General features: G+C 40.4%; 1 protein-coding gene across 2 annotated transcripts; it reads right to left on the bottom strand.

The window, feature by feature from the left end:
• Positions 1-11,140: 11,140 nt before the first annotated feature.
• On the bottom strand, positions 11,141-17,675 carry tmem170a (transmembrane protein 170A). Of its 2 annotated transcripts, none has more exons than XM_014337172.2 (3): positions 17,588-17,675; positions 16,503-16,673; positions 11,141-14,820 (listed from the first exon to the last, which is right to left on the bottom strand). In XM_014337172.2, the coding sequence occupies exons 2-3, from the start codon at positions 16,669-16,671 to the stop codon at positions 14,690-14,692; spliced, it is 300 nt and encodes a 99-aa protein (XP_014192658.1). In that variant the 5' UTR covers positions 16,672-16,673; positions 17,588-17,675; the 3' UTR covers positions 11,141-14,689. The 2 variants fall into 2 exon arrangements, with proteins under 2 accessions (XP_014192658.1, XP_005933579.1); XM_005933517.3 differs by lacking the exon at positions 17,588-17,675 and adding an exon at positions 17,314-17,574.
• Between the last annotated feature and the right edge of the window lie 921 nt (positions 17,676-18,596).

The following is an 18,596-nucleotide window of genomic DNA, read 5'->3' as shown; positions in this document are numbered from 1 at the left end:
TACTCATGGTGCTAACTTAGCATGCTAGTCCTCACCGAACACGCTGTACTTTGCGACTTTTCTGGTGGTAAACTTTCCCCTGGCGTAGCTTCAATATTTTCCTGGGCCCATAACCTGTTAGCAGAGACGGGTCTTCCAGCAGAATCTGCATGAATATTGAAGATACTTATTGGAGGAATAATCACACGTGGGCATCGGCTTTTTACTGGAACATTCACACCAAGTGTCTTTTTTATTGAACTCTCACGTATACTCCGCAGCATAACAGGAAGCATCCTTTCAAAATAAAATCCCAACAGATGCCAATGAGGACATACCTATTAACTAGCTCAACAGTTGCTTCTGTTCGTCTGGACGTAGCATTTTCAGTGGGAGAAATGTTTCATCATCATCCAAGGGACTTTTTCAGTCTCATCTGACTGCAGGTTTCCCCATCCTTATAAACAGTACATTTGCACAATGACTGAAACTAGAACCACTGACAAACAATGTGAGGTCAGTTTCTTGATCATTAATATGCAAATTGTCATACCACTGATCAACACCACTGATCAATGACCATGAGTATCACAGAGAGTTCAGGAATGGCTGTAAGATGGCGAAAGATGTACCCTTAGGCCCCCTCCTCGATTTACAGATGGTCTTTCCCTTTTCACGTAAATGGCCTCCTTGACTCTGCGCTCAAACCAGCGTTCCTCCCTGTCCAGGATGTGTACATCCTCATCATTGAAAGAGTGTCCACTGGCCTGTGTTGTATTGTGTCATCCGCTTAGCAAGAAGTTGTTCGGTTTCCCCGATGTATAAATCCTGACAATCCTTCTGGCACTTAACAGCGTACACTACATTACTCTGTTTGTGTCGGAGGACCCGATCCTTGGGGTGGACCAATTTTTGGCGAGGCGTGTTTTGGGGTTTAAAAACCACAGAGACGCTATGTTTAGAGAAGATGCGCCTCAACTGTTACTCCTGACACAAAAGGGATAACTAGGGTTTTTTGTTTAGGCAGGCCCTGCTGCCTGACCAACAACCACTGATCAGTTGATCAATGGTCATTTTAATTTGCATATTAATGATCAAGAAACTGACCTCACAGCCCATTGTTCATCAGTGGTGCTAGTTTCAGTCATTATCTAATTTTTGGGGGATTTAGATGTTGTTCCAATAATTAATTTTTTATGTCACCAGTGACTAAAAAAGTCTAGATAGTTTTGAGCAACAGGTTCCTTTAACCTCGCTGTCTAAGGGAACGTTATCCCGCTGCTATCAGACTCTTTAATTCATCCACTTAGTCAGACCTACACATGTGGAAGAGAATTAATTACATCTCAGTGCACCCTGTCACTTTTGTACACCACGCCATATTTGCACACATACTTTTCCTTTTATATTTATATGTATATTTATACCTATAGCTCTATATTTATCTTTATCTCTCTCTTTATCATCTTTGTTTCTACACTCACTTTATATGAGTGCTTGTTATTTGTTGTATATTTGCTGCTATGACAACTCAATTTCCCTCTGGAACTAATAAAGTTTCTCTGATTCTGATAACAGAGCAGTCTGAATTTTTGCTTGAAAGCCCATCCAGAAAAGTTTAGTTACCCATTTAAGGGAAACTGTGTGTGACGGGGTGTGGTCTGTAGCTCAGCTGCAGGGAAGGGGTGGTGTAGTGGGTTCAGGGGGCAGCGCTAGGGGATGTGGCCAATACAGCTGGTTGTGATCGTCTAATCACACCTCTCCTATTTCAGTAGCATGCTGGGACCTAGAAGGAGGGAGAGGGGCTGAGAGTGGCCGGCTGCAAGAGAGCAAACCCCACTAAAGCAACTGTGTGCGCTAGCCGGTGATGACAGCCTTAAAAAGCAAACTGAATAAATGACTGTGAAGCTGTAACCGCTGTGTATGTGTCTGTACTGGGCGATATCATACTGAACTGCGTTTGGCCTTGACATCTTCTTAAACCAAGTTTTTTTTTCTTTTTCTACGATTTGCAAACGAAAACTGAAGAAGAATCCGATTTAAGAAGACAACAACAACAATACACAATGACCTTAAAGGAGAGTACACATGGAATGTTCTGGGGAGCTTGCAGGAGTGCTCACAGACATATTCAATCTGTCCTTGGCCCACGCTGTGGTACCGGCCTGCTTCAAATCCACCTCCATCGTCCCGATACCCAAAAACTCCAACCCATCTTGCCTCAATGACTACCGCCCAGTAGCACTCACCCCCATCATCACTAAGTGCTTAGAGCAGCTGGTCCTAGCACACTTCAAATCCTGTCTCCCCCCCACCCTGGACCCCCACCAATTCGCATACCGCCAGAACAGGAGCACAGAGGATGCAGTCTCCATCGCACTGCACTCTGTCCTCTCACACCTGGACAACAACAACACCTACGCCAGAATGCTGTTTATAGACTTCAGTTCAGCATTCAATACAATCCACCCCTCACAACTCATCAGGAAACTGACAGACCTGGGCATCAGTTCCCTCATCTGCAAATGGTTACTGGACTTCCTGACCAACCGCCCCCAACATGTCCGGCTGGATAACCACTGCTCATCTACCATCACAATGAACACCGGTGTACCACAAGGCTGTGTGATGAGCCCTTTCCTCTACTCCCTCTTCACCCACGACTGCAGACCTGCTGATGGTTCCAACACCATCATTAAGTTTGCAGATGACACCACGGTGATTGGCCTCATCAGTGACAACGATGAGGCCGCCTACAGGGAGGAGGTGGATCGTCTGGCTGAGTGGTGCGACAGAAACAACCTGCTGCTTAACACCGAGAAGACCAAGGAGCTCATCGTGGACTACAGGAGGAATGCTGACCCACATCCACCCATCCACATTAAGGGGACGGCTGTGGAGCGTGTGAGCAGCTTCAAGTTCCTGGGAGTCCACATCTCCGAGGATCTCACCTGGACGACCAACTGCTCCAAGCTGGTCAAGAAGGCTCACCAGCGCCTCTTCTTCTTGAGGACTCTGAGGAAGAACCACCTGTCCTCAGACATCCTGGTGAACTTCTATCGTTGCACCATCGAGAGCATCCTGACCAACTGTATAACAGTCTGGTACGGGAACTGCTCTGCCTCGGACCGGAAGGCGTTGCAGAGGGTCGTGAAAACTGCCCAGCGCATCGCCGGAGCACCACTTCCTGCCATAAAAGACATCTACAGGAAGCGGTGTCTGAAAAGGGCTGGGAAAATCATCAGAGACCCCAGTCACCCATCACATGGACTCTTCACCCTCCTGCCCTCTGGGAGGCGCTACAGGAGCCTCCGGACTAAGACCACCAGGTACCGGAACAGCTTCTTCCCCACAGCTGTCAGACTCCTGAACTCTGCCTCCTGACATCTGACCCACGTTAACACATGGACTGAACATACACACACCCACAATGGACAACTGTACCCTCAAACACACAATAATAACATGGACTGAACCACCACTCACAACCACTAGCACTTTATATAGCCTCTGTAGGAATTATATCTCACTTATCTTAACTGCACTACTGTATAGCTCTGTGTAAATAATCATTCTGTACATTCGATAATTTTTAACCCTACAACTGTTTACAACTTGCATAGTTCCCATTTCTGTATAGCTGTATATCTCAGATTTCTGTAAAGTTATTTATTTCATATTCTGTATAGTTTTTCATATTTATATCCTGTTCATATCCTGTACATAGCTTGTACTCACTACAGCCTGTACATACTTATAGTTATAGAATATTCACAACATACTTCATACCGTGTACATTATAACATACCATAATAGACCCATTTCTGTAATATACTCACATATCTATATTATTGCTAATATATATTGTAATATATCTATATCACTAAAGCACTTCTGGATGGATGCAAACTGCATTTCGTTGCCCTGTACCTGTGCATGTGCAATGACAATAAAGTTGCTGTCCGCGTGAAGGGTCTCAAAACCCGAAGTGCTCACGTGCCGTTATCTCTGTGTCTCTTCATGCTGTGTACGAGCGATTCGTGAACGATTTGTAAGTGAGAAAAAAGAATGTGACCAACACTTTGCAGAGTCACGGGCAGCTCTCTGAAAGTGAAAACGGTCAGATTTGTGAAGTAAATATGTGTGAATAATCATTCTTTATTACTTATTTGGGTTTTTATATACACATTTGTAGGATGGTTTGATGAATGTGTGTTGACTGGACTGCGGAGTTGTAAGTACTCAAATCAATCACACTCGATGTTGTTCACATGTGGATCATGTACAGATCATATTTTTTTTCTTCTCAAAATCTTTTTGGGGACCATTTTCTCCAAATAAAAGCAGCATGGAGCCGGTGTGTGCGCTCCATGCTTGACACAAACGTCCTTATACAGGCACTGCTGCCTGGCCCGTTGTGCTCTCAGCTCTGCGCTCTGAGCCTAACCCGGGTTTTCTTCCTCTCAAGTTCACGAATGTGTCATGTAGTATCATAAATGCAAAGATACGATAGAGAAAGGTGATCTTTTTTCTTCTTTTTTTTTATCACGGGGTAACAGAGAAATCAAAACCGGATGTTGTTGTTTTATTCGTTTTGCCCGCTCTCCTTTACAGAGAGAGCAAAGCACTTGTGCCTTTCCTCCTGCACATTCCCTCCCTCTACAAAAACACACCTCTGACTTCACCTGAAGCGTGAATTTCGTTGTTGACGAGGCTAAACTTTTTAAATCTGTGAACTGTGTTTCACTGTAATGTCTCCTGGACGGCTACACAAACAGCCTCGACACTGCGCGTGGTGACGCGAAGACACGACCCCGCGCTCATCGGTCACGGTTCAAACCCGGAGGCGAGACGGCCAATTAAATTTCGACGCTGCTTGGGGGCTCGCGTGCGCGCACACGCTCTCTCCCTGTCATACGGCTACTGCGCATACCTCTCAGATAAGCTGCACCAGGCTGAGTGTCAGTTACAGAGTACAGGCTCTCTTCCAGGCTTTCTGGCAGCAGTGAAGCAACGCTATGCCTCTGCCCACCGTCTCCCGACTGTTCAGGAGCGCGCTGAGGACTCAGCTGGTCTCTGTGGCTAATGTGACGACCAAACCTGCTAAACACACCGTAACTGCAGGGGTGAGTTCATATTCGTTCTGTGAGCTTTACATGCCTGAAGCAGGGGTCTTGTCCCGGCTGAAGTTGCAGAGGTTCTTAATTAATAGCAACAGGCTCAACTTCATCGCCCGCTCCTTCGCTTTATTAAACCTTAATAGCAGTTCTTCTGCATCACATACACACATATTAGCATGATATGATGGGCAACCTGCCTGTTTGACCAACTCTCTCTTACAAATAAGAAATTTCTTTTGCTTATTTACTGAATATTGTATATAAAATATCGAATAATTAAAAATAGCAAATGTAGGATATCTTTCGTTTCCTCGCGCCATTGTTTCACGGTGACTTGCAAGTCCAGTTTATTTTTAAGACTTTGATAAGTGCGCCACTATCTCGCCATTATTCCGCCTAATTCCAACACGTAGACCTGTGACAGCTGCGAATATGTGGGCCTAGTGCGCAGCGCACTACATTTGAAGACCGCGCACGGTCGTTTAATAAATGAAAGTGAAGCCGAACAAGCGTTTTGGTATTTTTCCACATTTAGACATAAGTTTGATAAAGTAGTCTAACAGCAGTAGCGGCAGAAACACTCGCAGCCGCGCTGAACGGGTGACTAACCTTGATGCAGGAAAGGTCAGACACAGAGAAGCATGCTTTTCAGAAAAGCACACAATAAAGAAATAACTGCATTTAGGGACGAACAGCCTGTTTCAGCTCACTGTGACGCTTTTAATGTCGCAGCGACACAATAAGCATGAAGTTATTGACAATGAAATGTTTGGTTTCATTTCGTCTCCAGGAAGGGCTTAATCATTAACTGGGGCAATGGTTGCATAGTTACACACCAACCCGTTCTCACTCCCAAAGCGTAACATTTTACGCTAGTGACAAATCGTCACCATATTACGTTTTCGGCTACCCACACACTGCCCGTGGATAAGGCCACGCGAGGGACAACTATGTTGATACCTCACAACATGTAGAACAACAACGTTTTCACATATTTAGATATATTAGATGTGTTTTAGCTCTTGTGGACGGATGGAACTGATACTTTTCTACAGCAAATATATTTCCTCTTAATACCACATTACAATTCATTTTTAGGGGGATTAGACAGTGATCATGTTTATGCTGCCGAGTGATATGATTTGAGCCTGGGCAAAAGGCTAAAGCTAAGTGTGAAACAATAAATACCTGAAATAGAAATAACAAATAGACTTTCCAAAAAGACTCTTACAATTTATGTCTTTAGTTTTTGTCAAATTGGTCACATTTTTTTTTTAACATAACCAACACAAGGAGGCACTGGTAAATATAATGAATGACTGGGATTCCTGTGTGATTTTGAGTCAAGTGTTTCTATTTTAATAAATCTAAGTAACTACTTAAACTAAGTCTGCAATTCTTTTTTAACACTTCCTTTTTCCTCTTCTTTTTTAATCAATGAAGTAAAACGGAGGTGTAAACAAACATTCAAAACCTAAAATAGCAAAGCTGTAATAACTCTGTCGGTGTGGTTTTGTGTACCCCTCAGGAGCAGGTAATTGCTATGACGGCCCTTTTTGTGGCCATCTTGGGTCCCTCTGGCTGGGTACTGGCTCACCTGGAGGACTACAAGAAGAAGGAATAGAAGAAGAGGTGGAAGACCAAACGCTCACATGAAGACCAGTCAGCACTCTCTTCCCTGTTCTTCACCAGCTGTTGAGATGACATGTTGATCTTCTCTTTCCAAATGGTTTTTGCACTGACTTGCGATAATATGTTCACATGTCCGCATACAAACATTATCAATAAATGCATGTTCAGTCCACAGAAAATGGGTGAATGTGTTTTTCTAGTGACAGAAACGACATAAGCCACACGTTTTAATCAGAATAACCATTTAGATGAAACTTTATTAATCCCTCAGGTGGGTTCCTCCAGGAAATTCAGTTTCCAGTAGCAAAGCACCGAAAGAAGTTGCATGTTACAGATACATTAAGGGGAATGAGAGTAAGGATATAAGCATAAATACACCATATATACACATATATAGATACAGAATATATAATATGGATAAATAGGATTGCTCATTTGAGTGAGTATATTGCACAGTGATTATTGCACAGTCAAATATAAGGAAAAAAAGGTCCTCTTCTCTGCCACTGTCACCAGAGTGTCCAGCTTCATGCCGACCACAGAGCCCGCCTTCCTGATTAGTTTCTCCAGCCTGGATGAGTCCTTCTTTGCTGTGCTGCTCCCCCAGCACACCACAGCATAGAAAAGTACTCCTGTGACCACTGACTGGTAAAACATCCTCAGGAGCTTCCTGCAGATGTTGAAAGACCTCAGCCTCCTTTTCTTGCAGAATGTCAGAAAATACTCCAAGTCAAGGTTGCATGTCCTGATTTGTTGATTTCTCTGACAGATAACCATATTCTGTTCACACGAATGACATGAAACTGAGAATGGTGAAACTTCTGTTATAGACTAAGTTTAATGGCTCATTTTGGGGGGATTTGAACTCGTGCAAATAAAAAACATGCTTAAAATTTGCTGGTATTTTGGAGACACTGGATTTCCATTTCTCCCACATATCACTGATGGAAGGTGGGTCCAGAGGAACACAGGTGTTATAATGTGGTGTTCATCAGGTTTTATTTCTGCATTTAGATGTTAATTTGACTTTAGTCCCAGTTTAGTTTTCAGAGTGCCTTTTTCTAAATTTTCTTTAGTTACTTGTTTGAAATGTTTGAAGTTTTTATTAGTTTCACTTTTATTCTCTTTTGTCTGAGGAGGGATTGAAGAAATTCAGAGCAATTGTTAAAATAAAACAGTCACATAGATCCAGTCTGTTTTCATTTGGTTTTAGATCCACATAATGGCATTGCAGATGCAGCACTTGTGGAACAAATCTTAAAAAACAAAACAAAAAAAACAGTGACATTTCCAATGCAAACAATTATATTCACTGTTACATTTGTCATTATGTGCGTCCCAGGATACTAGTTAAGCACTTTTTACCCATTTTATTAAGTTTGTATATTTCAATGAAAGCCACCAAAATGTTCCAGTTGTATGAATTATAGGATGCAGGTTTTACTTACTTCATGATATAAATCCTGCGCAACTGTGTAGTCACACTCAAAGCGAACACGTTTTTATTATTAAATGAGAAACCACACAAGGTTCAGCAAGGTTAGCGACCTACGACACGCTTGTATAGGCTTCACCATCAGTCGTCATTCTGCAGTGTAGAGAGGAGACTGGGTGTACATTTTTTCTCTTTTTTATGCCGATTTTGTTTTTTACATGCACAATACCATCAAAGCATAAATAAAATGTGTTTAAAAAACATCAGCTTTCCCAACGTGTAGGTGGAGTGGACACTGCTCTTTCGGCTGTTCTCCAAACACCAGCAGTACTTCAGTGTGACCAGAAGGAGGCGCACTTAGTGTATGTTTGAATACCCCATCTGTCTACAGCAGTAAAACTGTGTTATTGTTAAATGACATTAACAGTGTGCTGTTAATAGTGTCCTGAGCTGAATAACTGTATTACAAAGTGGCGAAAGTAATATACCATCTCTTTACTGAAGTAAAAGGTAGAAGTCATTTTACAAAACAATGTTCAATATTTAGACAATATTACAGCTACTTTATGAACTTATTACTACGTATTAAAATTATCTTAAGGCAATTTAACTCTTTGTAAAAAAAAAATATACATTTCAGTTATAAATTCTCTCTGTTCAACACATCATTGACTCCGTCTGTTAGGTTCAAAGTCAGCTTTGAGTAGCTTTTGTAAATAAACTATGCCTCCACCAACCCAGTGGATACTTGATCAAACTGCAATCTGGGTCTTTTGGATACTGGGTTAATGGCTATGGATCTTTGTCATGTTCATGCAGTTTTAATCGTTTTTGAACTGGGAGAGGTCCAGTGCCCTGCTGTGGAGCGTGGGGAGGGTAAATCTTAAACATAGAGTGCATTCAGAAAGCATTCATGGATCTTCACTTGCTCCACATTTTTTCATGTTACAATCTTTTTCCAAAATGGATTTGAATCATTTTTCACCTTAAAAATTGTACACACAGCAACGACAAAGTGAAAAAAAGCTTGCTTAAAATTGTTGCAAATGTATTACTAAAAAATTACACTCACACTTACAAATATTATATATGCATATATATATATATAGACAGACATGTATTTGGGGGAGTTTCTCCCATTCTTCTTCACAGAACCTCTCAAGCTCTATCACATTGGATGGGGAGCATCGGTGCATGGCCATTTTCAGGTAGACTGGATTCAAGTCTGAGCTCTGGCTGAGGCACTTAGCCTAAAGGACATTAGGCTAAGGCACTAAAGGACATTCACAGAGTGGTCCCAAAGCCATTCTTTGTTATCTTGGCTGTGTTAAGGGTTGTTTTCCTGTTAGAAGCTAGATCTTCACCACAATCTGATGTCCAGAGTGCTCTGGAGCAGGGTATCATTAAGGATATCTCTGTACATGGCAACATTCATCTTTCCCTTGACCCTTACTGGTCTCCCAGTTCTATTTTGCAAGGACTAGAAATACTTGTGTGTATTTCCATTTTGGTTTTTGGGACGGTCATTTACTAATTTTGTGTGTAGAATTTTGAGGTGAAAAATTAATTTAATCCATTTTTGAATAAGCATGACATGTAACATGACAAAATGTGGAACAAGTGAAGCTCTATGAGCACGAACTCTGGATGTGCTATAATCCACATAAATGACCAAAGATTTTCAAGCAAAACATTGCATTGGAACAAGATGATCTATTGGATTCACCTATAGGGCCAGAGGCAGGGTACACCCTGGACAGGCCGCCAGTCTGTTGCAGGGCTAACAGAGACAGACAACCATTCACACCTATGGGCAATTTAGAGTTCCCAATTCACCTAACCCCACTAACTGCATGCCTTTGGACTGAACCTTCTGACAAAATTTTAAAAACAAATTAAATGTTAACTTGCATATAGGAGTGTGAATTTGCATCATGTTTGCTACATCAGGCAATTTATTCCTTAAAGACGTAGAATGCAGTTTATTTTGTTTTGGGTGGGGGTGAGACTTTTACACTGTGGAAGTCACAAAAGCTCAGGTATCAAATACACTTAGTTTTAAAGAGTCATGGAGACCTTGCCAGGATTGGGTTGAACCCCCTTTATGTCTTTTTAATTGACTTAATTCTTCATGGTACAGATCAAACAAACATTGAATCTATGCCATGGAAACATTCCTCAGAGATTTTGGTCCATATTGACCCAAACTGATAGCATCCTGCAGTTGCTGCGGTTTTGTCAGATACATATCCATGTCCTGAATCTGTCGCTCCATTGCATCCAAAGGTGCACTATTAAATTGAGATCTGGTGATTGTGGAGAACACCTAACACAATGAACTCATTGTCACGTTCAAGAAACCAGTTCGAGATCATCTGTGCTTTATAACATGGTGTATTATTACACTGGAAGTGGTCATCAAAAGATGGATAAACTGTGGCCACAAAGGGAACAATGCAGCAACAATGCTTAGTAGGTTGTGCCCCAACCTACAAAAGACAAAAAAACGTTAAGACACTAACAATTTAGTTGAAACATCTTCTATCATGAAACTATTAACCACGGGTTCCTTATTTCCTCTAATAAATGTAAGCTTTAAACCCTTTAAATCAGAACATATACAGCCTATGAATGTGTGAAATATCTTGCTCTGTTCTAGCATTAACCTGACATCTCTAATTGTATCCCGTCATCGAGTTTGCCTGGTGTTTCTGACAGTGTGACTGTCCATCAGATCTGGCATTCTGACACCACATCTCCTTATTGTAAAAAACCATCCCAGCAGTCAAGTGGTTAAAGTGTTCGACTAACCTGCATTAAGGCCTGTATGCAGGCCTGTTTCTGGCAGGAAAAAAACAAAACACTAAAATGTGAGGAATAATTAGAAATAAATAACTGAAATATCTAAAAATCACATCCAAGTGGAAACTATTAAATGCAAAAATATTCAAGGGAAAACAAATGTCTACAATCATGAAAAAGAAAGTACACCCTCTTTTAATTCTAAGAAATAAATAATTAGCAGGTACATACCAGGCATTAAAATTAGGTAAATACAGCCACTGATTAACTAGCAAAATATGACATATACAGTGTCACTATTATTTATTTTCCACATTGTGGAACATTGTATAAAAAGCTAAGTACACCCCACGGTCCCATAGGTTGTAGAACCACATGCAGCAGCAATGACTGAAAGTAATTGTTTTGTTTCTGAATATTAGCCTCTTACATCATTGTGGAGAAATTTGGCCTACCCTCCTTTACAATGTTGCTTCAGTTCATTGAGGTTTTCAGGTGTTCATTTATATACACCACTCTCTTAAGAGTGCCACATTATTTCAACTGGGTTGAGGTCTGTACCTTGATTCTTTTGTTTTTTGCCATTCTGTTGCTGTGCTTTTTACCATTGTCTTTTTTCATGACCAAGTTTCAACCAAGCATGATGGTTGAGCAGAAGGCCTATAATGATTTCAGATGGAATGCCCCTGCTGGACAACAGTTCGATTTTATTTATATAGCTCCTCATGGCACATTCTACTGTAAACGAAACACCCTACAATAATTAAAAACAAACAAACAAACACAGAACACCCCAACAATCGTAGGACCCTCGTTGAGCAAGTGGTTTGGTGATAATGGGGAGGAAAAATTCCCCTTTAATAACAGGAAGAAAATACTGTCAGAAACATGCTCACAACCAGTTGGGGTGAGGGGAGGAAAACAAAATGAGGACATGCTGTAAAAGACAGACAGAGATTAATAATAACTAAGGATTAAATGCAGATTGGTGCATAAACAGAATAATAAGGTGAGTGAAGAAGAAACAAAGGAAAAAAATGCATCATGGGAAGCCCGCAGACGCCTAGGAATATTGGAATATAACTAAGGAAGGATTCAGATTCACCTGATTCAGCCCCAACTATGTGCTTTTTTAAAAAAGGAAAGTTTTAAGCTTAATTTTAAAAGTGGAGAGGGCTCCAAAACTGAGCTGGTTCCACAGAAAAGAAGCCTGAACCCTATGAAACAGGATATTGAAAGAAAGCTGTCCTATATATTTGTTTAATGTGCACATTTAAGGATCTATCCTAGTCAAAAATGACTTACAGATTCCTCACAGTGTTACTGGAGGACAAGGTAATGCCATTCAGAGTAAGCATATGTGTATAATGTAAACAGAAGTGGTTCTAGCATGGAACCATGTGGAACTCCATAATTAACCTTAGTGTGAGAAGAAGACTCCACTTACATGACCAAATGGGAGCATATTAGACAGACGATTCAAACCACCGCAGTACAGTACCTTTAATATCTACATCATGCACTAAATGTTGTAATAAAAAATAAAATATATTATGGTCAACAGTATTAAACGATCCAGAGGTCTTGCAGGACAAGCAGAAATCATTTAATATGTAACAGGAGACTAGCTGTCATCTTTACTGTACAGCAAGTAATTATCAAAAAAAAAGCCAGACTTACCAAACAGTCAGTTATTAAAAATAGTAAAATGCGTTATAAGATTGGAGTTATGCCCAGTAATACATTTATTGCACTGTTTTACCTGTACAAGCTAAAAACCTTGAACGTGTGAGTATAAATATTATGACTGGAGTCAGGCATTCAGCAGTCACCCTTGGTTTTTGTAACTGGGATGTGATAAGCACGAGGTGGATGTGACTGAGAACCTGACGGAACTCGTGCATTTTCTCAGAGTGGACAGAACCAGATTTCTTGGAACCAGTGGAAAAGGCTCCTGCTAACAATTTAAGAAGAGCATCTTTAAGGCACTTTCATGGCTTGGCTTCATTTTGAAAACTTATAACATCATATACAGTCTATAGCAAGGTGCAGATATGCTAAATGTCAATAATAGTTAAACCTTGTGTCGACTCCACTCAAAACTATAGATAAACAGAAAGTAAATTAAGAGAGAGTCATCCTTTGGAAATGGCTTAGACATCTTAGTGGCTTTCTTGACCTTTTCCTGCCTGCTTGAGGAGACCTTTGAATCTTTTTTTTTCTTTTTGTACAGGATTGTGAGTCAGTCTTCAACTTTTTTTTGCTTTATGCAATTAATGTTATATTAGGACCAATTAGATGGACCTGTAGGGTCCACAGCTCATTTACTGGTCTGAGCCCCTAGAGCCCTATATAGTGTACAGAGGTTGAAGAAGCTTCTGACCATATCACACCTCATTCCTGTAAAAACAAATACATTTCTTCCATCTTAATTACTTGTGACATAGTTACTTATATATACACACAGTAAACATAATGACTTGTGTTTTACTTGTAGAGTTTACTGTAAATGCACCTCTCAGATACCAAAATCAACCAAAAAGCTGTCACAATGTGGAAACTTATACATGCACATTTAGTGCAGAAAATTATTTATATTTAATCATAAAGACTGAAAATGTACAAAGACCTGGAAACAATTTTGAATATATACAAATCAGTTCATTGTTACAAAATAACCCTTAAAAACACACTATCATTCAAAGAGCTAAAAGATTAAAAACTTATATCACTTTCTGTTGATTTAGCAATCTGATCATCGTCGCCCTCCTTCATCAAGCCTAAAGACAGAACAATCAAGGTGAACAGAAGCTCTGAAGACACAGGCTGCATTTTCAGGGCTATGAACTTAACAATCAGCTTTATAACAGCATCTCCACTGTATCCCTGTGTGAAAGACATAAGCTGAGAGGAGTAGAGGGAGACATATAGGTGCTTCTAACCAACCTGGAATTATTATTATTAACACACAGGCAGTCAAAAAAATGTCAACCAAAAACACCAGAGAGAACCCAAGGAGCAGCAGGACAAAGAATTAAGGAAAGATAGCCCTGAAGATAAACACCACTTTGGAAAGTAGAAAATAGAAATTAAGGCCTCAAGAGAAAAAGCATTAACCTTGCATATAACCATTATCCCCCCATTTTAACAGTACAACAGCCCGTCTGCTGTTCTATCTCTATGCAGTCACTCTGGCAGAGAAATGTGCATGCATGCGCACATGCACGCACGCTCTCTCTCTCACACACACACACACACACGTGTGCGCACAAACGTACACACGCTCTCACACAGCCCCTGAGAGAGGTTAGTGTCATCCTGCTGCTGAACTGTAAGCTCTGCTAACTCGAGAGAACAGCATATTGCTGCTTTCACATTACGTTTGAAAGCGCAGACTCCTAAACTGAGAATTTCAGCTCGACACCTGACTTTAGAAAAAACTTGGGACAATGCTAAGTAACTTTCATTGGATGTAGTATGGGGAGGCCTGGATGTGAATGTAGCAACATGCTGTCCTACAGTCAATATCATACAAATGATTTAACACCTAGAGCATTCAGTGCTGTATAGCGTACACTCCATCAATTTACACATTGCCTTTCTCTTGATAGTTGAGAAAAAAAAAAATCCACCCTGGGGCATCATAGAAAATGACATCACAACCCAGACTGGACTGTTCTTGCCAGTATTCACCAGAAAGTCCACATCAAACTTAGCACTGCTAAAGGGTGGCAAGTATCCTGAGGAAGGAGATGAGGAGAACACAAAACGACTGCCCGACACCAAACACCAGCGCCTCCAAAGATATCATCGTCTTCCCTGCTGCCTTGTACACACCTGCTATGGCTGCACCTAAAAAAAGAAAAGAAAGAAAGAAAATTATTAAGCGTGCGTGTTTTCCAGTTTGGCTTCTGACTTACTGATAAGAGCTCTGCCGACAAACCACCTTTTGGCCTGCTGACCTCCTGATATAAGCAACAATTAATCAGAACCTCACACTTGGGGTCTGAATGCAAGGCTTGACTACTGCAAAAATCATAATAACCATTAGTTTGGTCAATGTATTCACTACATATCATTATTATTCATTATCTAAAATTTCAAGAAGTTATTGTACTTACAATCATGTTTTCTTTTGGGGTTTTCTGAGCTTTAAATAGAAAGAGTTGTGGGTTGTTGGGTATTCAGGGTTGCCTGGTACAGCTCATGCCCTAATTAGGGGATGTTTGTAACCATAAACGTTGTCCCGTAAGGGCAGCCTGTGTGTGTCTCAGTGTAAGATTCTTGGATGTCATAAAATAGTCCTAGTTTGTTCCATTTCTGCTGTCAGGTGAGCAGACCAGAGAGGGGAAGGTACGGACGACAACACGTTATGTTACTGTCAGATGTGAGAGAAAGTGGGGCATGGATGATTTAGCCTACCATCATCAGGGGAAACAGGTAGATTAATATCAAATTTGCAACTGAATGTAGACTGTCACTTCTTAAAGAAAATCTAATTAGATTTTTACTGAATTAATAATAATAATAATAATAATAATAATAATAAAAAGAATATCCCTAGTTCTCTTAATCTTTTCACTGTAATAATAATAATAATAATAATAATGCACTTTTTTAAGAATATGCATTTACTTTGTTTAAATTTGTTATCACGACTTGTCCAATCAGGATTTTGTGCGTTTGCTTATTGAGACTCGTGAATCACCTGCCTTCAAAATTAAATGAATAAACATTGCAGTAATATCCATTTTGAACTTCAGAATAACATATGGCTATCAGACACCTCCGAAGTCATTAAAATAAGACACTACAAGTAGCACTGAAAATATTGAAGACTTAACAACTAAACATGAACAAAAACTACAGTGAAACAAGCAAATGCACTCTGGAAACTAACTCAAGCTTAAGTGACTGACTTGGGAAAAATTAAATAAAAGTTCAGGAGAAAATACAGAACTTATCATCTATTTATTATGCATCTTAAAAACTGCAAAATTTCCTGATGCTTTGATCCAACTTAAGATTCAGTATTTCATTAAGAACCATTGTGGTGTGCTCACAACCCAAGCTACAGCGATACAGCGATACTAATTTACACATTGAGTCCTATTTGTAAACACTTGAGATTGAGACTAGTAGACCCACACACTGTGGAAGCTTAAATGAACTGGCTGCATACTGAACAGGTTTCCAGCAGCACTGCTCAGTGATGGTCCAATTCATTCGGTTCTTTTACATTGGGGAAAACACAAAGGCATCTGCCTAGCATGCAATACATCCCTCGTATGAGATCAGGCTCAGACGGACACAAGTTCATGTCCTCCTGTGTGGACTAATCTGCTGTGGTGATACTTAGGAAACGAGGAAGCATCTGAAAATACCTTCTATTTTATAATATGCGGGTATACAAATCTTTTTAATAAATGCTGAAATAAATGTAATCACAAATAGTTATATCATTCATTTTAAAAAATTCAAAAATACATACATTAAAACAACAACACCACAGCACATGCAGGTAAAAGGCTTACTAGTTAGGACTCCCCCAAACACTGGTCCCACAATGCCCATGAGGAGGATCGCAATGGGCATGAACCGGGCAAATTTGTGCTGGCGCAGTGAGGCTAGGGACAGTAAAGCTGCAGGCAGGTGGAACACAAGAGAGGAGACCGCTGCCCACAGAAACACGCCATACCACATCTCTGGGAAAACACAATTATACAGTTATGCATCTCTTCATGCCAATCAGTGAACATATTACATAACCACGAATGTATTTATTTGATTTATTTCCATAGGGGTGACAGTGGTTCACTGAAAAAAACATGACAATGATGTTGAATCCTTAATGAGGACCAGTTTGTGACTTGACTAAACATTAAGGAGAACTCTAGATCTTCATTGTTTAACAACACACCAACGCAAAATGATTGCTGTGTTCAGTGTCACAGAAAAATAACTGGCAGAACACCAGCGCACATTTCATTTGTCAAATCTACATAGAGACTGAAGACACTACTCAATGGTCATACCCTAAGAGCCATGACCAGTGGAATTTAACAGTATCATTTACACAGGTCTTCAACATTAGAGACTCTCAAATTACAAAACAATATGCAGACTTCTGACTACCCAACAATCGCTTAGACAAAGTAGAAGTTAGCTAGCTTCACCAACTACTCCAACAACATTGCGTATAAACTAGCCTCTAGCTAATGACCCATAGTGACAGGTTCTGTTCGCAGTACATTTTAAACGGCTTCTTTTTCAGTCAAATACTTTAGCATAGGTAGACAGCAAAGACATAAAGATTAGCTGAAAAGCTACCAAACATTAGCCCACCTGAGAAGTCGCTGAGAGATGTGTCATTGCCTCGGTTTGTACTATTTTTTCTCGGCACCAAATTCAAACCGAGTATTTGCTGGACAAAGCCTATTTCGTTGTACCTATCCTGCATGTCTCATAACAAAATAGACACTGCATACAGCAAAGATGGCCTACAGACGCGAAAAACCATTAAAGTTGGTTGGTGAACCTGACGCACCACTAACTAGCGTCAGGTTAGCTAGCAAGAGCTAACCAAGCTGCTGTTTTGACGTATATGGGAGGAACTTACCCAGAGTGCAGTCTGTCAGGCAACGCGCTCCTACCAGTGCAAAGATCGAGCTATTATACAACTAACAATTAAACTAATAATAACCATTTAATGTTCAATCGATATTCGTCTTTATTGATTGGGGGGGGGGTGTCGTTATAGCAGCTTTTATTCGGACATAGATTCTGTGATGATAGGAATGATAGGAAGGCACATTAAGACCACAATTTTTTATATTCTTTGGCAGCATAGTACATTTGAGTAGTTTGTAATAGATGACTTGTAAATCTTATGCTAGTTCAATGTTAACATTTCATCTGTTGATTATAAGTTCTTGTGTGTAAGCAGGTTTAGTGTGGTTTCTTCCACGTGTATGTCGCTTGGGGGCAGTGTTCAAATAATGCAGCAGAGAAACAACCATGGAGGCTCCTCTCATCCTCATCGTTTGTGTATATGACGCACACACCACAACTTCCGGAGCGAAATAACCGTTAGGAGGATGGTTTGAAGCCGCGTAGGAAAACTCAGTTTTCGGTTTTAAAACCGGCACAATGACAAAGGCGTGTTTATCATTTACACTGGAAGCACAAGTGTGTCGTGTGGTCTGACATGAGCAATTAAACACTGCAACCCCTGATGCGCCAACTCCAAAAATTCTAATGGAGAAACATCTTAAAACCTCTGTTAACTTTAAACACAATTATTTCTCACATTTACCGTAACGCTGCTAATTAGATCTCGGTGATACTAGAGGTTTTGTGCAAAATGTGGTGCTGGTTTTCAAAGCAAAGCCCAAGAGGACAGGAAAATGGGTGCGATTACCACCATTTAATATACATCAGTATATTAAACCGACTCCAGTTTCCACTGACACCTTTAATCTAACAGAAAATGGGTTGTGCCTTTGACAGTCTAGAAATATGCACAACTGAACAGAGCAGTGAATGTGAACCATTACCTGTAAACCTCTCATTTCATCTCCAATCCTGGTACAGAAAACCAAGTCACAAAACCATTTTCCTTAGGAACC

Source organism: Haplochromis burtoni, unplaced genomic scaffold (assembly GCF_018398535.1).
Source record: "Haplochromis burtoni strain Fernald_Lab_line unplaced genomic scaffold, NCSU_Asbu1 Contig_169, whole genome shotgun sequence".
Taxonomy (NCBI): Eukaryota; Metazoa; Chordata; class Actinopteri; order Cichliformes; family Cichlidae; genus Haplochromis; species Haplochromis burtoni.
The sequence above is the reverse complement of the archived record's forward strand: the minus strand, read 5'-3'. Positions and strand labels throughout refer to the sequence as shown.

Excerpts from the sequence above, each read along its gene's own strand:
- tmem170a (XM_005933517.3), bottom strand. The coding sequence starts at position 17,428 with ATGCAGGATAGGTACAACGAAATAGGCTTTGTCCAGCAAATACTCGGT. Across the intron at positions 16,674-17,313 it reads ATCTCTCAGCGACTTCTCAG|AGATGTGGTATGGCGTGTTT; the intron begins GTGGGCTAATGT and ends GTGTTTTCCCAG. Across the intron at positions 14,821-16,502 it reads GTTTGGGGGAGTCCTAACTA|GTGCAGCCATAGCAGGTGTG; the intron begins GTAAGCCTTTTA and ends TTCTTTTTTTAG.